The sequence below is a fragment of the Dermacentor variabilis genome, chromosome 4, assembly GCF_050947875.1.
Source record: "Dermacentor variabilis isolate Ectoservices chromosome 4, ASM5094787v1, whole genome shotgun sequence".
NCBI lineage: Eukaryota > Metazoa > Arthropoda > Arachnida > Ixodida > Ixodidae > Dermacentor > Dermacentor variabilis.
The window spans coordinates 20,265,549-20,291,539 of NC_134571.1; the positions used below are offsets into that span (position 1 = coordinate 20,265,549).

General features: G+C 43.7%; 2 protein-coding genes across 3 annotated transcripts in view; one reads left to right on the forward strand and one right to left on the reverse strand.

The window, feature by feature from the left end:
* Positions 1 to 15,514, forward strand: part of Scgbeta (sarcoglycan beta) — a 40,200-nt gene extending 24,686 nt beyond the window's left edge. For both annotated transcript variants that reach the window (XM_075688308.1, XM_075688309.1), the window contains exon 6: positions 4,051 to 15,514. In XM_075688308.1, the coding sequence (XP_075544423.1) occupies positions 4,051 to 4,260 (210 nt within the window). In that variant the 3' untranslated portion in view covers positions 4,261 to 15,514. The remainder of the gene's footprint in view (positions 1 to 4,050) is intronic.
* Positions 15,515 to 17,423: 1,909 nt separating this feature from the next.
* pasi1 (septate junction component pasiflora 1) lies at positions 17,424 to 25,874 on the reverse strand. Its single transcript, XM_075688310.1, has 6 exons — positions 25,586 to 25,874; positions 23,261 to 23,357; positions 23,113 to 23,198; positions 21,976 to 22,077; positions 18,329 to 18,379; positions 17,424 to 18,251 (listed from the first exon to the last, which is right to left on the reverse strand). Exons 1-6 carry the CDS (start codon positions 25,676 to 25,678, stop codon positions 18,168 to 18,170), a joined length of 513 nt encoding a protein of 170 aa, XP_075544425.1. The 5' UTR covers positions 25,679 to 25,874; the 3' UTR covers positions 17,424 to 18,167.
* Positions 25,875 to 25,991: the final 117 nt, after the last annotated feature.

Genomic DNA, 25,991 nt, shown 5'->3' on the forward strand with positions numbered 1-25,991 from the left:
AGTAAAGGGACTTCTGCAATTTCTTGCACTGGGGTTTGGTAACATTGCTAGTATCCAGCGCTAAATTAGTGTCGTCGGCAACACTTCTATGCAATATGTCACTCTTATTCCCACGTTAGTCATTAGAGTGTAGCAGACCGTTAAAATTTGCATTAAGGAGGAAATTTGTTTTTGTTTGTGTAAGGTGTTAAACCTGCAGAAATTATTCGTTGAATGCAAGCGCAGTATAGTGACAGTTGTTTATTGTGAAGCAAGATATACGAATGGATTGAGTGTTTCAAACAGGGAAGAACTTCTTTATTTGATGAGGAAAGATCGGGCAGGCAATCGACGTCAACAAATGAGGACAATTTGAAGGTCGTTGAGGGTATGGTGATGGAAAACAGGAATCACAGTGGATGAAATCACCAATGCTTTACATATTAGTCGTGGTTCAGCGTATTCCAACTTACATGACAGGCTAAATTCCGGAAAGTGTGTGCAAGGTGGGTCCCAAAAGAATTGTCAGCGTAGCATAAGGCACAAAGGTTGGACATCTCTCATAAACATTTGGCCCGTTATCGTCGCGAGGGAGATGGATTTTTACAGCAAATTTTTACTGTAGATGAAACTTTGGTACATCATCGTAAACTGAAAAGTAAGGCTGCGAGCATGGTTTGGAAACACTCATTATCACCAGAAGTTGAAAAATTTTAACGTCAACCATGAGCTGGTAAGATTATGCTAACACTATTCTGGGACATGGAACGTGTGGTAGCTGTTCATTTCACCCCCAAGAGGCAAAACTGTGAACAGTGAGAACTACTGTGATGTGTTGCGAACTAAACTGAGACCTGCAATCAGATCTAAACATTGTGGAAAACTGCGAAAAGGTGTCATCCTGCAGCAAGCTAACGCTCAGCTGCATTCTGCCAAACGGACGGCCGAAACAATAAAGGAGTTGGGATTCTAATTGCTGGAACACCTGCCATACAGTCCAGACCTGACTCCAAGCAATATTCATATGTTTGGACCATCCCAGGAAGCACTCAGGGGAAGAAGATTTGCAACCGGTGCAGAAGTCATTGATGCGGTGCAAAATTGCTTACAGGTGCAACTGAAAAACTTTTTTTTCCAAGAGAATAAAAAAGTTTGTGAAACGTTAGGCAAAGTGCGTTGAAGTGCAGAGAGCTATGTAGAAAAATAATATATGTTTCATTTTTCTAACATTAGAATAAATTACTTTTTCTCAAAAGTCCCTTTACTTTGACTTCCCCTCATACATCAGTACATTGATGCGCAGGAGAAAACAGGGAAGCAATACATTCAAGTGCAAAAAAATTCCATTGTTATAGCCAATACTTATTATATAACTGGGTTGCACGAAAAGAAACCCCAAGAAAAACAGGGAGCCATCAAAACATTTTAATTAACTAGAAAGAGAGAGAGAGAGAGAAACTTTATTGCAATTGTAAAGATTTGAAGGAGGGGTGGTCGGAGCCTCTCAGTTCAGGGCCCCACTGGCCTCTGCCGCCTGCCTGACCTGGCTAATTAAGGACTTTTGTCCTGCCAGGTCGGAGCGGGCGAGCTGTGCCTCCCACTGCTCCATTGTCCTACTGGTATTTGGCCTGTGAGGGTGCTTAGTGCACTCCCAGGTTATGTGTATTAGGGTAGGTATGCCACCGCACCAAGGACAGTTGGCCCTATAACGAGTGGGATACATGGCGTTTAGCAATTTTGAATGAGGGAACACCCCGGTCTGTATTTTACGCCAATCGGCGGCCTCTTCCCCGTTAAGTTGTGTGTCAGGCGGCGGGTATTTTCTGCGGACTCCACGCTGATGAGCAAGGATGTCTTTGGCATTTAAATTGGTGGAATTTTGTGAGGGATAGTGCGGGTGGTTGGGGTTAGAAGAGGACGCCGTCGCTCGGTTAGTGAACCCTCGAGCTAACGCGTTAGCCTTTTCGTTCCCCTGTACCCCCGCGCGGCCCGGGCACCAGAGTAGGCGATGATGGTGGTTGAAGGATTTGGGGATTATCGCGAGGCTAGCCGCAGTCACGTGCCCCTTGAGAAACATGCGACATGTCTGCTGGGAGTCCGTGACCACGACCAAGTCCCTTTGCGAACACTCCGCGTGAGCGAGTGCGATCGCCACTGCTAATATTTCAACCGAGGTGGGGGATCCCGCCGTGGCCGACGCGGTAATTTGCTGCTGGCTGATAGCGTTCACGACTGCCAGGGCGTACCTCCTTTGGTAGCGCTGCCCAGTCGCCTCTGCATACAGAGCTGCGTCTGTGTAGTACGTGTTGTACCTATGGTTATTAGAGTACGCTGATTCAATGTGTTGCGCGCGTGCTTTGCGCCTTTCTTTGTTGTACTTGGGCTGCATATTCTTTGGAATTGGGGCTACTGTAATTTTGGATCTCATCGAAGGACGGAGAGGTACGGCCTGCTCTGTGAGATAAATGGGTACTAGAAAGAAGTACAGTGAACCTACTTATAGCATAATACTCTGTATATGAGAAAATACTCTTGACATTGAAGTCGCACTGACGTGTCAGTGATGGAGTCCTGGTGCGAAATTAAAGAATTGCAGTCGGAACTCGCGATAATGAAATTCTCGCAACAACGAAACATTTTCATATCCCCGGCGAATGCCCATAGGATTCAATGAATTTCGTACCTCTCAGCAATGAAATGTCACTCACCTGCAATCCTGCATCGACGAAATTTGTTGGAACGTAACTCTGCATACTACCTACTCGAGTAAGGCTAGCAGGCTCCAAAATGTGCTCAAATGTGATTGTTCTGCACTAAAGTTGCGTAAAATACCACCACATTACACTTGTGTGGGCACTGCCATTTTTTTATCATGAAAACAACCAAGCACCAGAAGCGATCAGTAAGCTGGAAACATGTCAAGGCCGCCATCATGTTTGTTGGTCACCCGTGTGAAGCAGCATGCATGTTGCTACCCACATGTGACGACAGTTTTTGCATGCCTACTAGGTGAGATCATCGATCGGTGTTCGAAACGCGCATTCAGTTTGCGTTCCCCATGGCTGACGACTCAGCGAGACCTAGGCCAATCATATGAGGCTAAACTGTACGCAAACTGAATGTGCTTTTCGAAAAACAATCGCGGATCGCAGCAATGCACTGCATAATGTGCACCTCAGTGAGAAAAATGCAGCATCAACAAGGAAATCCACATCCCACTGACATGGAATTGTTTATGGCGCCTGAGATGGCAGTCGCTGCATATGGAGTGTCATGCATAGGGCCATGATTGAGCGATCATCCGGGGATACGCATCCCTCGCTTCAAGAACGCAGGTTTTGGTGCCACCCAACAGGCATCGCATGCGGATGCGACGCCCGACGTAGATTTGCGCGAAAGGGCCGTTATCTCAATCGTTTGCCTTCGGGTGCACGGGATACGATCGCTTTGTGCTCGGCACTAGACGCGTCGGTGCCTATGGGTAACAGCGTGTGCTGGAGAAATGGTGCTGCATGCACTGTTGCTCTGCGTCTGGTGCCGAGTCACACAAAATCTCGTAAAAGTGATCATACCTCCGAATGTAATTGACCGAAAATACTGCGCTATGGCAGTACTGCCACTGCTGGGGTATGCATGCGGCGCACTGCATTGTCGGCAATGCGGTTCTATATCCTCGAGCGAAGCTTGCAAAGTAGGCTAACAGAATTCTGACAGTAAAGTTCTGTTCTGCGATGTATTACCTATCTGTGCTGTCTCTTTTCGCAACAACGAAATTCTCGCGAAAGCGAATCTTTTCACATTTCCCGCCGATTTCGTTATTGCGAGGTTCAACTGTATGTCCTTCATTGTCTCTCCTAATTATCATCTTATAATCACAAAATTAACGACAGCCTAGTTTTATTAAATACTTGATCAGTCTAACCTGATCAAGTTTTTATCTTTAGCATTCATTAAAAAAAAAAAACCAGGTGGTTAAAATTAATCTGGAGTCCTCCACTACGGATTCCCTCACAACTCAGTGTTTAGTTTTGAGACATTAAAGCTCATAATTTAATTTCTTTCACTGTGCAGAACCAGAGCCTTACTCTGGACGGCAGCAACGGCATCCGTATCCTAGCTGCTGGTTTGCCACGCTCCGAGAACCCTTCAAGCGATGCCTTGTACTGGTACAAGCTCTGTGTGTGCATGCCTTCTGGCCGCATCTTCCGCGTACCAGTTCGGGAGCAAGGTTTTGGATGCGGAGACGTGAGGTTTCCAGAGAGCGTCAACCCCTGTACCTAGGTGCTACTGTGCGGCATGCTACTCATTATCTCCACGTTTCTAAGCTAGTCATAACTAGCATAACAGATATCTTTAGGCTTGAACCAGTAGGCTTGCTGAGGTCACGATTGTCAATTTTCTTGTTTATATCTTAGAATTGTCATTGCCATTGGATGTAATGTAGATATAACCTTTTCCACGCTAAATCTCTCTTATAACAGAAATTTTCCTAATCATTTTACGGCTAATTCATGTTGAATGACTTTTGTGATTGTAATATAAGTGGTATTATTTTCTCTTGTCTCTTACCATCAATTTTTGTATGTTGTAGTTTTGAGTTGCAGAGAGGCATGGCCACAGAAAATGTCTGTGTGAAGCTGTACATTTCTTGCAACAAAAGTATTGTTGCTTTTGATGCTTTCGGTATCCCCTACGTGATATGCAATTATTGGTGCTGTGAGGAGAGAAAATTGCTGAGATGAAGGTGGCAAAGCATTTTGCGTCGAGACCTGTACACATGAGAGTGGCCAAACTCTTACTCATGACCATCAGATGCCCCACGAATTTTAAACCTAGGGGAGCCAGATTTCTGCTTCATTTCTACCTACTGCCGTCACAAAAAGTCAGTTTTCTGGGAAGCTTGCACCACCTAGTAACAAAGCATTCACACCGAAATGATAAAAGTTACTGCCACTTGCCTGCAGCACTCAGTGAATGAAAGGAAATCCTTGAGCAAGTGAGACTGTCGATAGTACCTATATACTATTGGTGAAAACGTTAACACACATTAACCCTCCCTTGGCACAGGTCGGGTTAATGTGTGTGCATCATTCTTTTTTTCACAACTCAAGTCTGTTAAGTGAATCGCACTGCCAAAGGATGTATTCATGAATATTTGTATTGGCATGTGCATTTGGAGACAATTTTCATTTTGCAGCTGAGCATGAAGGTTGGATTCCCAGCCAATATAGCTGCATTTACATATCTATTTATAGATTTAGGTGCTGTGCTCGTTGGAAAACAGCAGGTGGCAAAAATTAATTCGTCTTTCCACTGGAGCATCCCCCATAGCCTGCTGTGCAAAGCCCTTCCACTTTATTATTTTGGTACATCAAAACTGCCAAAACACGGGGCTCTTAACTGGGTCCTTTCCAGCTGTTGTGTGCAGTATACTAAGTGTAAGCATTGAAACTGTGTCATATGCGTTTGCATTATCATTTCTTCATCTACAAAAGAGCCCCAAAGGCTGCTTCTGTGTTAACCAAACTTTTGCGTCCCTCTCCTGTTACTAGCCAACCAATATGGTGATCTTCATTCAGTCCTGAGGTTGTACTGTTGACTTATCGCTTGCTGTGCCAGTTGATTAGCTAATAAGCCAACAAGAGCAGATGTGAAGATGTCATGCCTACTGTCATTGTTTGTTGTGTCGCGCATTTCTCAAGTGCATTGACAGAATGCTGGTCGCTCTACTGGGGCTTCTTGCTGGGCTTAACATCATGCAAAAGAAATTGCCGAGAGTTGTCAATTGAGGCTACAACTTTTTGTGAAATTTCCTCTGAAAGATGAACTATAGCTATCACATAAACACTGAGAAATGGTGCACTGGGGTTGCGTTTTGTAGCAATCCATTTCATTTTCCTTTCTTTTTTCACCTCCATTGTCATTAGCTTGGCCACTGCCACTATCACCAGGATTGGCCAGTCAGCTAGACAGGTGACAAAACAGGTATGGAAAATGAAGTGCATTGCTAGAAAATATAACCCCAGGTGCTCGTGACTTGGGAGTGTGTTATCAGAGGGCCCGATGTGCTACAGTCCCACAGATGTCACAGTTCTGACATGTTGCATTTCTATCTCATTATCCCTGTTAGTGTCATTACTACTAGGGACATTGTGCTCTTACGCTATTATCAATTTGCTTAGAAGGCCAATTCAGGTGCAGAGCAGCTGTCAAACGTAGGGTGTGCAAATAGCAATTTTTGAGACCAAATTGAATATAGATCGAATAGTGCCAGAAGGAAATGAATAGAATATTGATAGCTGATCAAATAGTTCTTGAATTAACAATGGTCATTTTCTCCATTAATGTTAAGCAAGGTTCGTATCCTAGCATTCATAATGTTATCAAGCTTCTGTCTTAAAGGGCCCCTCACCAGGCCCCGTAGCAAATTTTGAACATATGCTGGAAGTTGTTACGTGCCATCTAGGGAGCGTCCTGCCTCAAAAGTTTTTCAAATTGGCTCATTAAGTGCTAAGATAGAAATATTTCAGTGCCGTGAACTCATGATTTCAGAAGGCGAGCTCCACTGCATAGCGAGACACTCTCTGCACTTGCCCAGTCTAGCCTCCGCAAGCGAAATTCCTTCCCTCCATTCTCCCATACCGGACCTCAAGGGTCGCGTGACGCATACATCAGGGGGCCCTGCCTTCATTTTTTTTTTTTTTTTTCCGGCGCTGCGCACTTCCGCTAACGGCGTTGCACGCGAGCTGTTGGGATTTCTCGGTTCACACAGCGCACTATTTTGTGTGCTGTGATCAAGGCACATGACTAGTGATATAATTCAGTGCTACACGAATACTGAAGCAGAACAAGCGGATTACAGAGCATGATCACGCGCTGGAACACGGTAGAAAATGGCATAGTTTCGGTGCCTGCGCACGTGACTGCACAACCTCTCTCTTGCTTCGGTGCAAAGTAAAACAAAAAACACCAAGACATTCTGTTTGTATGTTTTATTATTTATCTAAATTTCAGTTCGTCAATTCAACCAACAGATCACATGAATAACAGACGTTGCCTTAAATAATTCTCGAAGTCACGTGTCACCACGAGCGATGTCACTCTGTGGACACGACTGTCCGGCTTGGAGCGTGGTCGTCGCGAGGGAAAGGGAAAACGACGTTTGGATTGAAATTTCTGACCTTTCTGCGGCACGTAGCGATGTAATCCTTTGCAAACACGATATTTACAGCGCATTGTATGCTCTGCACTTGTCAGCTCAAAATGGCCAGACCTGGTGAGGGGCCCTTTAACCCTTTGAGGGTCGATTTTCTTCGCCATATGTGACTGCACAGGGTCGATTTTTTTTTTTTTTGCAGATTCCAATTCTTCTTAGGGACTTATTTTTAAAAAAATGAACTACAATTTTTCTAGGGTGACCGTAATGTGAGAAAAAAATATTTTGCATTGGTATAGTATGTGTACTCTTCATTCATGAATAACAACAATAAAAAAAGTAAATAAACTTCAAAATTCAGAATTCAAAATTTGGTGCATTTTTATACACATAGTTCAAGGCCTTGAAAATGCGCACACAAGAATATTTCGCGACTCAAATGTTCCTGTTCTTACACTAATATGTACATCCATAGCGTAATCGAACTGCGTAGGTGTGCGCACTCAAGAAAACTGTGTGGTTGTGTGTCCGTCAATAAAGCACGATGTGTGACAAACTTCCGCTAATCTTCATCTTATTGCCGACCAGAGGCAATTAGTTTTCGCGAGTGTAAAAAAAAACAACAACAAATAACAAGAAGCAATGGAGACGCATGTATGGCGGCATCCTTCCTATGCACACCGCTGCGAGCACTAAACGAGCGAGAAAGAGGCGGTCGCCCTTTGAGCGATTAGTAACAAGATAGCCATCAGTTTTACAAGCGCAAGAAGCCGAAACTGCCCGCCCGTCAGTGCGCGTGCCAATGCGCGAGTATGTAGACGCGCGGGAGCAAACCAGCTGTAAAACAAACCATGCAACCAAAACCAAGAGAGGGAGGCACGCGAAAAAAATTCCCTGTATTCCCACATAGTGGCAGCACATGACAGAAAAGAAAGAGTTAGGAAATTGGCGCGCTTTTTAAACTTACAGATGGCGCCATAAGTATACGGCATCGACCATTTTTGAACTTGTTCGCAGCGCTGTATATTTACGTCATTGACCCTCAAAGGGTTAAAATTGCACATGAAGTCTTGTTTACTGGAAGCCTAAATGGAGCATTTTAAACTAATAGGCAGTTTGTTTGCATTGCCAGCACTCTTCAGTGTGTGCGAAGGATTGCGACTTGTAGGAAAGATATGGCTTCTTGAGTGAGGTAGAGCATGCTCCACTATGTAATTTACGCATTTTATGTCTACTACTGTGGCCACTGGGATGAAACCTGTCACACTTTTGCTTCAGTTTCATGTTCGACATTTGATTCAAAGACTGGCTCAATCAAATAGGGCAATACTAGATTTTTTATTCGGAATTGTCCAATAGTCACTCACCCCTAGTCAAAAGGAAGCCTGAGCTCTTGTCCTCCCTATTCAAAGTACATTTGTACCGCATAAATGCTTTCTCCAGACTTCTCTTAACAAATTTTGATTCATAATTGGTTACTCTTAATGAACATAAAATTATGCCGATTATTAAGAGCAGACTGGAAAATACCATTTTGTGAATATTGTCACGAGAGGAAAAGCCAGTCAGTCAGTTCTAAGCGAACGGCCGTTTACAGGTAGTTTTTGCAGCAGCTACCGCGCACACTTCTTCTTCCTCGACTTCTAGCGTAACTAGTGCGTGCCATTACCCCTCCCTCAAAAAAAAAAAATTAATAAATAAAGTTGGAGAGATGTTAAATGCCACAAGGAGAAAATAAAAGAAATGAGAAAGACAACGTACGTGACGACAGGGGCCGCATCACAAAGTTTGTGGATGAGAGTCAGCGCGAATGGTAGGGCTTCATCCTGGTAACGTGAACAATGTCAAAGAAACATGGTCTACGGGAGTGGTGCGAAGTGTCGGCTGGAATAACATTGTAGTTGACAGGACTTGGACAACGCAAAACTATGTAGGGTCCAAAGTATCGGCACAATAATTTTTCTGACTGGCCTCGTTGACGTATAGGGGTCCAAACCCATACAAGATCTCCCGGGTTGTATGTGACGTCTCGATGGCATATGTTGTATCGATGAGCATCTTGACTTTGTCGGGATCGAATTCGTTGCCGCGCAAGGTGCCGCACTGCTTCGGCACGCTGAACAAAGGTGTCTGTATCTGGTGCGGTAGGTTGAGACGAAGTTGGTAGGAGCATCACGTCGAGCATAGTGGTGACGTCGCGTCCGTAGACCAGACGGAAAGGAGGAAACCCGGTGGTTTCTTGTAGGGCAGTGTTGTACGCGAATGTCACATACGGAAGCAGTTCGTCCTAATTTTTATGATCCGTGGCAACATACATGGAAAGCATATCCGCAATCGTTTTGTTGAGACGCTCAGTTAAACCGTTAGTCTGCGGGTGATACGCAGTTGCCGTACGGTGCGTTGTTCCGCTCAGCTGCAGAATATCTCGGACCAACTGGGCAGTGAAGGCCGTACCACGGTCTGTGATGACGACAGTCTGTGGTGATGACAGCGGGAGCACCATGTCGAAGGACGATATTTTTTATAAAGAAGTTAGCAACATCTGAAGCAGTAGCTCGCTGAACGGCTTGTGTTTCGCAGTATCGAGTGAGGTAATCGGTGGCGACAACGATCCAGCGGTTATCAGCTGAAGACTTGGGAAATGGGCCGAGTAAATCCATCCCGATTTGTTCGAAAGGTGAATAAGGAGGTCGGACAGGCTGAAGCAGCCCGGCTGGTTTCAGTTGTGGAACTTTGCGACGCTGGCAATCTCGACAACTTCTCACGTACTGCTTCACGGTTTTTGTGAGTTTTCGCCAATAGTACTTCTGCTTGATCCTCGCGAGAGTACGCGTGAAACCAAGATGCCCGGACGTTGGTTCGTCGTGGCATGCACGTAGAACGTCGTCGCGGAGAGTAGTGGGTACAACGAGCAGGAAAACGGTTGCCGTGGGGTGAAAGTTCCGCTTGTATAGGATGTCGCCACATAGGCAGAAAGAGGACAAGTGACACGCGAACTGCCGTGGGGGTTGTGGGCGGCTTCCTTCAAGGTATTCAATCAAGGGCTGGAGCTCGGAATCTTGGCGTTGCTGTTGAGCAAGGTTTAAAGACGGAAGAGTACAAAGAAAACCAGAATCGTCGTCAGTATCTATTGGTGCGGGTTCGACGGGGGCGCGGGAGAGACAGTCGGCGTCAGTGTGTTTCTGGCCAGACTTATAGATGATGGTCACATCAAATTCCTGCAACCGAAGGCTCCATCTTGCGAGACGGCCTGAAGGATCGTTGAGATTCGCCAGCCAGCAGAGAGAGTGGTGGTCGCTGACGACACGGAAGGGGCGTCCATACAGGTATGGGCGGAACTTCTGGATAGCCCATATGACTGCCAGACATTCTTTTTCAGTTGCTGAGTAGTTTTTTTCAGCAGCAGACAAGGTTTGGCTGGCATACGCAACAACGCGCTCAACACCAGCTTGAAACTGTACGAGTGTCGCTCCGAGACCAACGTTACTAGCATCAGTACGCACTTTTGTGTCAGCCTCGGTGTCAAAGTGACCAAGTATCGGTGGTGTCTGTAGACGTCGCTGAAGGTCGTAAAAGGCGTCGGATTGGTGCCGGGCCCCAAACAAATGTGACATCGTTCTTGATGAGTCGTTGCAAAGGCTCAGCAATTTCACAAAAATTGGGTACAAAACGGCGGTAATACGCACAAAGCCCTAAAAATCGGCGGACATCGTGTTTTGTCTTTGGTATCGGGAACAGAGCAACTGCCATGACTTTGTCAGGTTCAGGGCGCACACCGGTGCTGCTGACAATATGACCTAGAAATTTGAGCTCCTTGTAGCCAAAGTGACATTTTTCGGGCTTCAGGGAGAGGCCGGCGGTGCGGATAGCTTGAGGAACCGCCTCAAGCCGCTGGATGTGTTGTTCAAACGTGGTGGAAAAAACAACTACGTCGTCTAAGTAGACTAAACACGAGTTCCATTTGAGGTCAGATAAAACTGTGTCCATCATGCATTGAAATGTGGCCGGAGCGGAACACAGTCCAAAAGGGAGGACCTTAAATTGATAGAGACCGTCGGGTGTTATAAACGCAGTTTTTTCGTGGTCCCGTTCGTCGACTTCAATTTGCCAGTACCCACTACACAGATCCATTGAGGAAAAGTAACGGGCATGTCGCAGGCGATCTAAGGAGTCGTCAATTCGAGGAAGTGGGTAAACATCTTTTTTCGTGATCTTGTTCAGTTTGCGATAATCGACACAGAATCGTAGTGAACCGTCTTTCTTTTTAACTAATACAACAGGTGAAGCCCAAGGACTTGTCGATGGTTGAATGACATCATCGTCGAGGATTTGTTTAACTTGATGACGAATAGCATCCTGTTCTTACTGCGACCCGCGATAAGCGTGCTGGCGAACAGGTTGGACGGTCGGTTCAGTGATGATTCTGTGTTTGATTAAAGGAGTCTGTTTGACCTTCGGCGTGGTGGCGAAACAGTCGCTAAATGACGATAGCAGAGTGAGGAGCCTCTCCTCGTTTTGGTCTAGCTGCGGGTTGACGTTGATGTGACTTGTCAAGTCCACATCGTTACCGAAGCACAGGCGTTGGACTCAGCCATCGTTTCAAAGTAGGCCATGGTGGTATGCCTCGCAAAGTGCTTGTATTCGCCACTGAAGTTGGTAACTAGAATCGTGGTTTGCCTATGTTGGAGCTCTACGAGACCTCGTGCGATGCCGACTTCGCGATCCAGCAATATGGCGAGGTTACCTTCGGCGATGCCTATTCCTAGTTGGTCCTGGGGGCATTCAACGAGGACGAAGATGCTACTTCGAGGCGGTAACGTCACGCAGTCATCGACCACGCGTAAAGCCGCGCGGTGATGTTCATCCTCCACACTCAAATCCGAAGAAACATAGTAAGAAAAAGTCACGAACAAGTCACCAAGGTTAATGATCGCCCCATATTCCTGGAGAAAATCCATGCCCAGTATAACTAGCCGAGAACACTTGTGCAGCACAAGGAAAGACGCTACGAAAGTCGAAGTAGAAATTGCAAGTCTGGCAGTGCATCGTCCAATGGGTGACACGAGGTGTCCTCCGGCCGTAATCAGATGTGGGCTGTCCCACGCTGTCAGCACCTTGCGTAGCCGAGTGGCCAGTGAGGCACTCATAACCGAGTAGTCAGCTCCCGTATCGACAAGTGCAGTTACCGGATAACCGTTGATGGAAGCAGTAATAGCAGCAGAAGTTCTTTTTGCAGTTTCGAATGAAGGCGTCAGTGGTATGTCGCAAGGGGATGGCGTTGGCGGAGGATATTTGACGCTTCGCATGACAGCGGCCTCACCCCCGGAGGTCGCCGTTTTCAGTTGCCCCGGTGCGGGCTTCCACCGTTGACTCCAGCGGAATCAAAGGCGGGTCGAGCACGGTTTCGTGACGCGTACCGACGAGGTGAAGGCGACCGTGACTGTCTTCGCTGTGGGGCAAGAGGAAGCCGGTTACTTTCTAAGTATTGCTCGATTTCGTGTGGGCATTCGCCATAGCGCGGGCAACGGGCGTCCGGATGGTATCCCCGCAGACCAATCCGTCATTACTGGCAGTCGTGATACATGTGACCAGCCTCCCCGCAGTGATAGCACAACGGACTGTTGTTGGGGACGCGCCATACTGTAGATTTGCGCGGACCAGGATGAAAGGGTGCTTGCGGATTCGTGCGGTGGATCGGACTTTGGGAGCGTCGAGAAATCCCAGCAGGCGGCTGCGAAAAACGGCCTGTCGACGGCGCACAAGCCCGAAAAGCATTCGCGTACGAGAACGTGGGAGGTTCGGGTCATGTTGGTGGCGAGGGATGAACCACTTTGCCGATTTCTTCCCGAATGACATCCGTAAGAACCGCGGCACTGGAAGGTGCCAGAGCCGATGCATAGGACTTCTGCAGTTCTTCTCGAACAATTTGTCGTATTAGCTCGGCAAGGGAATCCCTGTCATCATTTGCAGGTACGAGAGAGCATGCAGCAGTCGCAGTCATGGTGGTCTGGCGTTCATACTGCGAGAGCCGCTGCCGAAGCATACGTTCCATGACTGTTGCCTCACAAATGAACTAATCATGTATCGCATATGTTAAGTGTTATACACAAGCTGCCGTGTAATATATTAGATTGAACACTTTAAACACAATTTTAGTTGTTTACAGAAGCACGGTATTATATTAGTTTCCACTGTGAATTTAAGAGCTGTGAACATAACGTCTCAATTTTTTTTGAAGACTTTCATCTTTTGCAAAACATCTCATGTATCAAATCAAAATTGCTCACGACAGTTCTCTATATGTGGCTGTTACTTTTAAATGCAGCATATTTCAATAAGATATAATCAGTTATTGCCTATTGAGAATTTCAGCATTCCACATGCATTTGAAGAGCAAGCTTAGGCTTACTTACCTTTAATCCTGTGCAAATGATTGTTTGCCAACATTTACGTCTGTTAACCTCAGAGTGGCGATAAAACCAGATGCTCACAACTTCTACATATGTTCCCTTTGCTGAAAGTCACCCATGTGCGACATCAATACACAACAGAGGTTGACAGGAAGGTGGCGATTTGAAATTGTCAACAGTGGTTGAATAAGGGGATCTCTCGGGCTGTAGCCAACATTTTCACGAAAGAGTTTGTCTTCATGATAGCAACAATTGACAAAAACAGGTCCACTTGTTGACACATTAAAGAGCCCCTGAACCACTCTGAGCTCCTAAATTAGTTCCGATAGTGGCAACCATATACCATTCTACAATGAATATACAGCTACAAGGATTTTTCGAAATGATGTATATAATAACAAAGTTACAGGTGTTTGAAAAATGACTGCGCAGCTACTAGTTTCTCACCTTTGCTGCTCGCACCTCGATGCAGTGCAGGAAAAGCAATGGGCTGTGTCAACAGTTAAGACGAAAGGCTCCTCCACTGTATGCACCTAATCACCCTCCATGCAACACCGGCGGAATGAAAGCCCTTATGAAAGGTTCAGTGGCGACAGTGGGAGAGCCCCCCTACAATCTTAGAACTTACAGCCGTCTCTTGTTGCCCAACCAATCGACAGTTTTTACCCTGCTGACACCATGATGGCAAAGGAGGGACCAGAAAAGCCCAGCGAAGAGCACGGGATTGTTTCTTCAATTGGTAGCAACCCGGCTGCACTTAACACTACCATGTTCACATAAGGTAACTATCACGCTATGCACATGCTTACGTAAGGAAAAATGCCAGAGGTGGTTTAGTGGACTTTTTAAAAACTCCAGCCTGAAATATCGCTTGCTTGACATCTGTTGATCAGCACACGTAAGGTACGATGTGCTCAGCCTTCATGGCTGAGCACTGCATGGCTGCTGTATGTTGTTCACATAGAAATAAATACACACTTATGGACTTCTTGTTTCAGAGTGAAAAATGTTTTTCCTTTATTAAAGCTCTGCTCAAATTTGCACTTTGAGCAACATCACGCTATGGACGCAAGATATAGAGCAGATTTATTGCTTGCTGCTAGTAATGGTTATGTCGGCCAAAAGGTAGGAATATGAATGCAATTTTATATCATTTCTGATGCAGCTGACCAAAGTTCTATTTTCTTTTACCTGCATATCTGCTGGATGCCATGTAATAACCTACTGTTTGCGTAAAAGTGCAGGTGAAATGAACAATGTGCTGAGGAAATATAAAAGGATGAGCTCATTGGTTCATGTTCATTTTGAGCAGAATGACTCGACATACAAGAGTGAAAATGCAATGCACAGTGCTGGCCAGCACTTTCAGTATTGTGTGCCAATTTACTCCACACCAAATGAAGCGAGGAATGTTTCATACTGGCAGTGTGGTTGCACGATACAAGTGCAACAAGCATCTGAAAGGAGCCTTATGGCACATCTACGCACAAACATGCGTTTTAAGGTCCTCACGATGCAGGTTCTCAATGTCAAGAATACAATATATGAGATTCATGTAAAGTATGCTTCGAAGTGTTGTTGCTCTCTTCAAGTGTCAAATGCCACTGTTTTAGCAATTACTCAGTGATAGTGTTTACGGTGCAATGTATATAAATTTTACAGCTGTTATCAAAGTCTCTGTAGGTGTTCCAAGCAAAATAACAAAAGACTTGTTTAGATCTGCGATCAGCTCACAGTTGTTTCAAGTAAGCAGTGAAGTAGCGCTGTGCTCAGTGTATACAATACAAAACCTGCCACAAACGATTAGGCCCATGATTTAAGTGCATTATAAGGTCGAAAGTTGCAGAAAAAGAATTTTCAAATGAGTAGAAATTGTGCACTTCCAAAGTGAGATTTCATTCTCCTTGCACGGACGGAATGGCAATAAAATGTGTTGTAGTTCTTCCTTCATGTTCCCATAGTAAATGAGGAGACAAAACATCTCTACACCTATAGAGTTTCATGCAGATATAACCAGAGGACAAACTGTTGCTGCAACTAGGGTATCTCAGTCAGCATGGCAACAACCGGAAGTACAGTAAGCCAAGTACAAAACATGATCAATATTTAAGGTACATGCGATTATCATAAAGGCAGTGATTTGTTGGCATGACATGTCAATTGGGTGTTAATACGCTGATGTCTCATTGCAGCAACATACTGCTGCAAGAGTTGCTGACCGTGCACTGCAACAGTGATGGTTCAGTTTGGCTGCCTCTTAGTTGGCTTTTTTCTTTTTCTTATGCTCAGTCTAATTTTTCGAGTCACATCACCCTTTTACAGCAGTGAAATCAGGGTGTCGGAACAAAATGTTTTTTGTTCCGGTTTTAGTTTTGTTCCACTGAAAGAACTGCTCCAGATCAGAAAAACAAAGTACGTAACTGTCCATGACGGTTTTGGTTGACATGCAAAAATTTTCGAAGCAAAGTAATAAAAGCATAGTATTTATGACTCAATGCGTTGAGTCAAGGCACTGAGCATAATCTCGGAAGGAACACGTCATCCAGTGTACTCGCCGAAATGAGAGACCGCTGTTTCGATAAAATGAACCATAAAACTTCGGTAAGAAAGGGATGTACCCCTAGAAAACGAAATGATGAGCTCTTCAGCACGCAAGCCCTGGGTTTTGCTACGATGCTGATCTGCTAGTGCACCGAGTGGCAGGCTTAGATTAGTGCAGAGCCTGACCGGCTATCGCTCGCACTATCCCTGCCTGAGATACGCGCTTATGTGGACCCTTGGGATACACGCTAATGCTGACGTTGCCCGACGTTGGTTCTTTGGAATTGCCGTCTTCCCTCTTGAACTGAGAACCAATAAAAAGTACTTTTGTTTCACTCCGAAACAAAATAATGTTTTGTTCTGTTTTCATTCTGTTCCGGCACACTGAGTTAAATATTAGAGAACTAACTAGCTGAACTAATTAAAATGGAATTGCTTCGTGGCATGTGGCAATACATCTCTGTGGAATTACTGTAATAGTCATAATGGGTCAGTTATTTTTGACAATGATTTCCTCTGCCAGATGGCAGACTCAAGTGCAAGCACTCGGAGGTTGGAAAAATTTTTAAAGATACTACAGATCACAATGCATTAGCTTGAAGAAGGCTAATGCAGAAAGCTGCGAGGACATTTCACTACAATTTTAATAACAGTCGTGTGTTTCTGTCATTCCCATGTTGGTTCAACCAGTGCTCTTGTCCGCCCTAGTGCCAGATCATTAATTATCCTCTGGTAATTTTTGAGCACTGTGACTTGCCACAAATGGCAGCTCAATGTGCAAACGTGCTAAACTCTGTAGCTGCAAAACAAGTAGGATGTGTAGACATTGCATATGTGAGACTTTTTCCTCCATGTATACACTGGACAAAGTGGCAATGGAATGCAACATGCATCACTGCTTGTACAAAATGCTGCATAAACAGGGGAGCCAGCTATTGCAAGATTCCTCCATCTTAGCTACCGGCTCGTTCATGCTTAAATTTCACACATAAGTTGTTCTGCAGTATGTGCAGCTTATAGCGCACTTGTTTCTGTTCCTTGCCTATTTTGTCAAGAATAAATCTGGAGTACATGTCTGCAGCAATGGCAGACAAAAAACATAGGATTTGCAGGAACCAAATGGTGGCGCTATCTATAGCTGTAACAGTGAAACGCAGCATGCGTCACATTTGGCCGCTATTGATAAGTGTCCACTGCAACGTCCCACCTCTGTGATATTTGAGCATGAATGCTCATAGATAAGCAAGCCGCATTTTCTTTTTCAGGAGATATATATATATATATATATATATATATATATATATATATATATATATATATATATATATATATATATATACACATATCCTGAAATATAGATATGCAAGAGGGAGGCAGTGATGTATGCCCACGCGTGGACAAAAAAATTGTCTTGTGGTGTAAAACTAAACAATTAAATCGTAGGTGTCTTCTTATGGGGGGTAAGCCTCTGCACCAAGAATTGTATGCAGTTTCAGCCAAAATTCATTATAGACAGCGTCAAATTCTCTAGGCACATTCTTCTGCACAACTGGAATGCTACCATGCTTGATACTAGGGGCTCGCACTCCAAGAAAGTACATGATTTGTCAAAAGAAACAAAGCCACTAGCAGCATGTGTACCAACTTCTGGCTGTTTTGTGCCACAATAGGGGAACTAGTGGCATTAGAAAGCTGTAGAGAGTGATGGTGGTAGTTCTCTGCACTGTAGATGCCAACGGGTCAACTGAACCCTTCGGAAATCATCTGCAAATCGGATACACAGAGACTGTTTCTTTTGACAAAGGCTGTACTTGGCAGGGAGCATTCGCACGTGGGTTGATCTCCTTTCTTGCTGTTAGCTTGTCCCTTTCTATTGGTTCGAGTTCTAGCACATTGCCGTCACCAGTATGGCTATATGCACATCTCTGCTTTCTTAGGGGATTTCAGATGTCATCTAATCGATATGCTTCCTGAGCATGTTCTTTGCACACTCCAAAAAGATGGAGGAGTAGAAATTGAAGGTGTGGTTGGTGCAAATATTTGTCCAGTTTTGCCTGCAGTCTGAACAACTAGATGCGGAACTATGGGTACAAAATCTGGAACTTCGGCTCCTGGAGGTCACGGACCACCTGGTAGTGCGAGATAACACACATGAAGCAGTAGACCTGCAAAGGAAGATGAGCAACCAGAAATAAGAGCTTTGAACTTTAATTCAATAAAATATGGTTAAAAAGTGACTTACATGGACACCGTCAATGCACCAAAGGATGATTGCAGCCAGTACGGAGTAAAGCTAGAAGGAAATAGGAAGGTGTGAGGGATGTGTTTTAAAACGCTTAAAAAGCTTCACATTTTCTTAATTTTTTTCTAGTGTTCAGCTTTAAGATGCATATATTTTATTACTCTCAAGGGAAAATAAAATAAAAATAAAGAATAGGCAGATGGGAGAAGAAGAGCAAGAAATCAGTGAGAACTTGTGAATTTAAACTCCATTTCATTAGTTTGCACAGCAAAGCAGGATGCCAAGCTCTATTGACCTTTTTTGCGACGATCCCGTGGTGAAACATCCATTGCTTGCCTTAACTGCCTCTGTTTACAATGAGTGTTTATGATGCCGGCACGGCTTAGCAAACCTCTGTTTCGGGAGATATTGTAGACTGTGACTGGGTGGACGACACGGATCTTTGGCCACAGCTTCAAAGAGCATGCAAAAGCGCTTTCGGAGCTGATTAAGTTATTGCCGAACAGCGCGAGCAGCGTATATGGTGCTTGTTTTAAAAGTGGGGCTAAATATGCATTCCAAGCTACCGAAGCTTTCCACTCCTGAATTGAATCAGGAGTAGTTTGTTTTACTGTTCGTTCTTTATTTGGCACACATATTGAAACAGCGGCTTGTCACATTTCTAACGCAATAAATATCTTTGGTGTGGTCAGTATCTGATTACTTTCTGCCTAATCGCTTGCGGGTGTGCTTAGTTCCGACAGATTTGTTCTTGCTGCGAGCAAGGGTTGAAACATAGTTGTTTTGTACATTGCAGTACTTAGTAGTAAAGATGAATTATCGCTAGTAACTCTCTTACTATTGTGGACCGTCGCGAAACATTCAGGTTTGACCATTCGTGCGCTATCGGTGTAGTCCGTCATTTATTGTGCTTGTATGGCATGCACATATTTAAATGTGCACTCATTCACTTATTGACACGTTGGCAATAGAGTGGGCGGAAGTTTTTGTGCCAGTTGGGGTAGATGTGTGTAGATACTGTGCGTGAAACTTACTACGACAGGAAACAGCGCTACTCCCTTTGTCGTTGTTTAACGAGCGGTACTCATTCTTGACGACATTCTGGGGTTGAAGCACTATTTTTGAAGGTTAGCTATACAATACTTGTGGATGAGCAAATTTCTGCATCCTCAAAGAAAGCCGTACATCTCGAAATGCCAGTAACACATACGGACAGTTACAGCAGTGGCCCGCGAACATGGCCACACAGATTCATTTTAGAATAGAATAGAATAGCTTTATTTCCATCTAGTTGATGGAGGAGGCTGCAAGTAAAAGCTGCTCTAGTAGAGGCAGCTTGACGAGGCCCACAGCCCCCCCACAGAATATTCGGCAACAGCATACATGCAAACACATATGCATCATATATATATATATATATACTCTCATGAACCCACATACTCGCATATACACATGCACACCCATATCCATACAGAGCCACTGGTGACTAAATCAAAAATACTTAGGGTAGCTTGTGTGGTTCTCATGGTGAATACAAATGAAACAAGAAGACGCCGCTGAACATTATATACACACATATATATACACACACATGCATACACACTCGTATGCATACCTACATATATACACACACATATACAGAAGCATATATACACGCTTTATATACATACTTTCTTTAATATGCCAGTTAATATTTTTGCAGCCAACTACTGCACATGTCTTCAATCCACATGATTTGATCCAGCATGACTGCAGCACAAGGCATTAGCTGAAACTCAGTTCAATTTCTGAAAGTTGATTGCACAGAAGCCAGGTGGAAACAGTAATGGTTTCGTATTCGTGCGCTGTCGCTGAGGCAACATGCAGCACGCCGGAAACACCATCTCGTTTCTCTAGAACAAACTGCTCCACGAAAAGGGTCAATAGTATTAACATAGTACCAAACTGTGACAAGAGCATTAATGTAGAGTGGCATCAAGGGGCATTACCAAACAACTGTAAGTTAAGAATGATGTCCACTAATATGTAGCTGTTAGTTGTCAATATTTGATCATGTGAGATAGCTAATCTACATTGTTTACTTACAATAACTCAAGTTCACTTGAAACTGTGCTTGCGTGATCAATTCTGTGCTGGTGCACATGAGTGTGTCAATTTGTTAAAGCAGTTTGGGCTTAAAGGGGCTATACAAAACTTGTGTATAGCCCCTTTAAGCCTGAACTGCTTCAACAAATTGACACGCTGATTATTAAAATGCAAGAGAACAAGCAGACTGCATGGCATACTTGGCCATGGTCATCCTCACTAACAATTATTGCCATAAACATCACCTGAACGCTTTTAAATAGTCTCATAAGCCCACAATTTCATTCTTGCAGTGGCGCCGACACTTTCAGTCACAGCCCTGTGGTATTGACAATGACACCATGAATGTTTGCAGAAAAAATGCTTGACTGGCAATCGTGGCTGAGACGTGGAATGTGAAACTGCTGCGACCAAAAGTGCAAGCTCAGCTCAGCAGAAAACAAAAAAGGAGCACTGCCTTGATGTTTACACAGTACACTGGCAGCAAGATTTATTGCAATACTAATTTGATCCAGTGTCAAGGGTCGATTTACAACCAATATTCCAGGAGGTGGTGGTAAAGGCAGAATTTCTTTTGAGACACCATGGAACTGCTTCACTTATATGCAGCGTGGAATGTACAAGGTGTTGGGCCTAAACAAATGCACATGTCACGGAAGCACAAGCAACTATAACACTCAAGCATGGGCAAGTAACAAAGGTGAGATACTCTGTGCTGGGGACTCCACAACACGCACTTGCATTTGCTCAAATGCTTACAGAGGCTATTCACATGCCAGGGTGAGGGGATGATGCAAAGATGATAATGGAATCCAACTTTATTGCCTCAAACATGTAGTGTGTGGCAGTTATTGCACATATTTATTTTATTAAAGTGTCTTCAGAGAAAGTTTTTCTTCCAAATGTAACTTAGGGCCCATTTTATAGAATATGCACAACCATGACAGCAAGCTTGAAAAGTTTAGCAGCTATGCCTTTACTTCTTTCAAACAGTTGTGCAGGCAATGTTGATTGCAAAGGTCCTACAATTCTTTGTCAAACTTGATAAGCATTCTCCTGCAAGTTCTTTTAAAAACTGTGGCAATTGCGTAAGGCTTGCAAAGCACTACAATAGCTTTGTCCTATCTCATCATAGTACAGCTGTGAGCAATACAAGAGAGAATACTGAATTTGCTTTAAGTAATGATTAAACATGATGTGTGAATTTAAATCTTGCATGTTGGTATGTAACAAATACCTTTCCTATTGAACATTTAGTATCATTGTGCACTTGTATTATGTGGGGCTTAGCCATTATGACCTCTTGAAGTCAATTGGGGGGTATACAGTACTTTCATCCCAGTGTGCACATAGCCTGAGCAAGCTTTCAGGGCAATAGATGTCTGCTTTGAAGGCTTCTGTACACTAATGCAAGTTTCTTTTTCATGAACTTTACTGCACACATTCAAACATTTGCTTCTTATGAGATTTCAACAAGTGATTTGCGGATCTTTCAACTGGGCAGCAACATGCTAGTTGCAGTTGAGTTGTGCTGAGTTGAAGTTATGTATATATACACTTACATTTCTGTAATAGCGGCCGATGTACCACAGTCCTACGGCAATCATGAGAAGGATTTCGATGACAACAGATATAATCCATGGGAAGAAGAGGCAACGGTTATCCTGTGGGAACAGGTGGAAGTTTTCATAATCAGTGCAGGGAGAGATAGATATATGTTCACAGCCACAAAGTTGGTGGTTCCTGTTGACATACAAATCGGCCTCAATATGAAATGGTGGCCTTTTTCTCTACTATTCAAGCATTCTAGATTCTCTCTAATCTGCTATTTTTGCCTGCATCACTTTGCAAGTGGGAAAGCAGAAAGTGTGAAGCTCCTGAATTAACTGAAATTATTGTTTCGTTTCTTTGACTCAAGTAGTTGCAAAATGCATTGATAAAGCCAAAGAACATTTTTAGTCTTGTTTAAATTGATCAAAGCCTTGAATTCAACATCAACACATGTTGATGTAACTAGCAGAACACACATTGTTCACGGCTGCTTCAGGCTATAAGAAAAAAAAATTTCCCGTTTTATAGTACTGCTGAAAACCATGTGGTACAATTAGTGTTGACAAGATATTACATTTACAGTTAAGGCTCATTCACACCGGCGACTGACAGTGGTCACGCGACCAAGTTGCTCGCAAATGGTTGCAAATGGTAGCTTTTCTTGAAAAGCGACCATTTTGGGCCAGTCGCTCGCTGCTCGATTTTTCAGTTGCGCGACTGTGGTCGCAAAACTGATCAACCAATCAGCAGCGCACCAGAAGTGATCTTTCATGTGTCTACATCTGCCCTCCTCCCGCGTCGCGGCAAATTCCACTTAGATTCCGAGAGTTCTCGCTGAGAATGATAATCTCCGGGATTGCGACTTGCGGGTCGCGCTCAGCTGGGCTTGGCGGTGTGAACATCAGTCGCCTTCGGTCGCTTTTTGGTCATGAGCCGCAAATGGTCGCGCGACCTCCTCAAGTCGCCGGTGTGAATGAGCTATTATAACAAACAGCGTAAAAATACATAAGCTAATTTTCTTCTCAAATACTCAGCTGCTGCCATTGTGAGAGCCCTAAACGTCACACAGCACCAATTCACTAAAAAGGTGATAATCGCTTCTTGATAAACCCGAATAACTACAGTCAGTTGTGGAGATGAACACTTACACGTTTGATGCCTATGACTAACATTAACGTGAAGAGAAGGAAGACAACTCCAAATCCCATGGTGCAACCTGCTGCAGCATATATTCCTGAAATATAACAGTTTATGTTTAGTTATGCATAACACCTGTAGTTATAGAAAGCAGTTTACCTTTCATTGAAAGCTCAAAGTATGGACTGAAGAAATAGTCAGTTCTTCCCCCGCTGACGGCATATATGGCATAGAATATGAATAAGACATGGTACACCTGCAAGTTGAATAATATTTTTATAAATATAGAGTGCATGTTGTCAGGTAAACAATTCAACTATGTACTCTGCTATACTGCACATGAAACAACATTAGTTTTTTTTTGCTTAGTTGTGTGTATAGTTCAGCGCTTTAAACCAAGTTAAAAGAATACACAACATGCATGCCTCAGTGAAATTTAAATTGACACAGAGACAATGAAACATAGGCAATATAAGCAAAAAAGGTCATACAAGTGCATTTGAAGCTTCGAAAAGTCTCAAGCACTTGTCACATATAACTGAATGTTTCTGCAACTACTGTCTCAGGCTATTAAATATAGGGTAGTTTAAACAAGAGATCTTTTACAGTTGCCAATTTCATTGCAATGTAGTACTACACTCTCTTCAACAGGAAGCTCACAAATGCTGCCATGAAACAGATTATGTGCTGCTGCTCAAGACAAAAAATAAATGCATTCAATGAACTCCTTTCTGAATAGTTTTGTGTCAAGTTCAACAACTAGCGTAACTTGTAAGGATGCCACATTTTTCAGTGATGCTGATATTAGCCAAAGCCTTTAGTGAGTTCTTTCCTGCCGATACCCATTTCCATGCCTGACTTTTGTGCTGGCCCCCATCAAACATTCTAAGCGCTCATTTTTCCAACATCATATGAGCTCTCTATACAATTCTTTCAATAAAGTTATGCAGTACAGATCTGCACAATCTTAAAGCAAAGCATTTAAAACCCATTGTTAGTATTATATTGCCAATCTTACGACTTATATCATTTGTTTAATCTTTGAGACAGCTGTATAGATGGAAGAATAAAAGAAATGCAAAATTATATGTGTTTCTACGTCGGTAGTTAGAAATTAAATTAGCACATATGGACCTATCTCTATTTTGCCACTTTCCAGCAAAGTCGCAACTCATTCAAGAATGACTTGTCAGCTATGCATGTAAGTATGACATACCAAGTGGTTTTCTTTTATTATTATTCTCTCTCTTCGTTACTTCAAGCAGCTATATATATAAATATGCATGGAGCACATTGTACAATTCAGCCTGATCAGGTCGATTACCTGAAGAGGTGGGCATATAATGCATATTTCAATGTCCAGGTAGCTAAAAAATCTGCTAAAGAAATGCAACTGCATTCCAGATAAGATAGTTCTTAACTGCTTGAGGGACACACTTGGGGAAAGGGGTAGCTGATATTCCAATATATTCCATAATGTAATTCACAGCATGCAGACTGTTCAAATTCGAGCTTATTAAAATGTGGACTAGTGCAACATGTGAATAAATGATGACTTCTTCATTAGCTTCATTCAAATGCACTTATTGATGTTCTTTTTTATTTTTATGACCGTTATTTTGCTATGCTGTTCTTCTGCCTGCATCCAAGCACAGTATTTTATCCTTAGCTTAAGTAAATTTTACTCGTTCCTGTTTCATATAAGTATTTCATGATTATGCACTATTTTCTTTGATATTTCTTGCTACTACTGCTGTTCAGCTTTGTATTCCTGTGCATTTACGGTCTCGATTAAGTGTATCACTTTGTAAACTCATCCTGTAATTCAGACCTTTGCAATTTAATTATGTACAAACAACAAACTGAGTGTAATATAGGGGATGCGATGGAAGATAACTGAGCTGCCATATGTACGTGCTCGACTTTTTATGTGGTGAACAACGCCTTCTTTTGTGAGAAACCCGTGTTTAATGTCACGTATAGCAGCGACATGCCGGTATCAATCATTATAGAAAAGAATTGAGAGTTCTCCACCACACAGCGCGGTAGCAATCAGCTGTTCCTGTTCTTACACGTGCGCATACATGGAGCGGGTCGGACGCCAGGACGCGCTTCAGTTTCTAGTAAAGCGAGAATGGGATCAATAACCCGTTGTTGCGCGCAACACCATGCGCTTTTTCTTCTTTTTTATTTTTCGTACAATATCTGCGCGCACCGCACTGACACCCAGAAATTGTCAATGCAAACGTGAAAGTCATCCGAAATTATCCTCAGACATTGTTTAACAGCAAAGTGCTTCAATGACTCAACTGCGGTGCGTAATTTAACACTATTTTAGCACTTGCAATGTAACTTCATGGCAACGCCCAAGCAGTTCGCCGCAAAAAAAGAAAGCAGCCATACGCTATTTGCTCCTGCTGGTCTATACGAAAATTGGCTCGCACATAAGTAGAGAGAACAATCGTATATTTGATTTATGCTTACTGCTGTGTACATCGCAGCGTAGAAACTCCCATAGCGGAGGTTGGTCCAGTGGTACAGGAGAAAAGGCGTCCAGCAGCGACTCAGAAGCGGCATGATCGTTCTTTACGTGTCGTCGATAACTGTCGTTTTCCGAGCACACCTGTTGCGTAAGCGGTGATTATGACCTGTGGGTCATCGCTCACTCCCAAAGTAACATTACATAGCCAAACGTATATATTCTGCGACCCTTTGTTGACTGTTGACTTCAAATGTACGCCGTCGCTAGAGGCGTTGCCTATTCCGCATACCTGTTTTAGGTCACCTGCTACGAAGCAGCCAATCAGCGACGCCATTCGTACCGGTTCCGCGTAAACCGATACGAACGCTAAACACGAAGTCGTGCTTTTCGATCTGCTCGGTCGGTTAC

Coding starts and splice junctions, on each gene's coding strand:
- pasi1 (XM_075688310.1), bottom strand. CDS start 25,678: ATGCCGCTTCTGAGTCGCTGCTGGACGCCTTTTCTCCTGTACCACTGG. Junction 23,199..23,260: donor CTTTGAGCTTTCAATGAAAG/GTAAACTGCTTT, acceptor GTTATATTTCAG/GAATATATGCTGCAGCAGGT. Junction 22,078..23,112: donor TAGTCATAGGCATCAAACGT/GTAAGTGTTCAT, acceptor CTGTTCCCACAG/GATAACCGTTGCCTCTTCTT.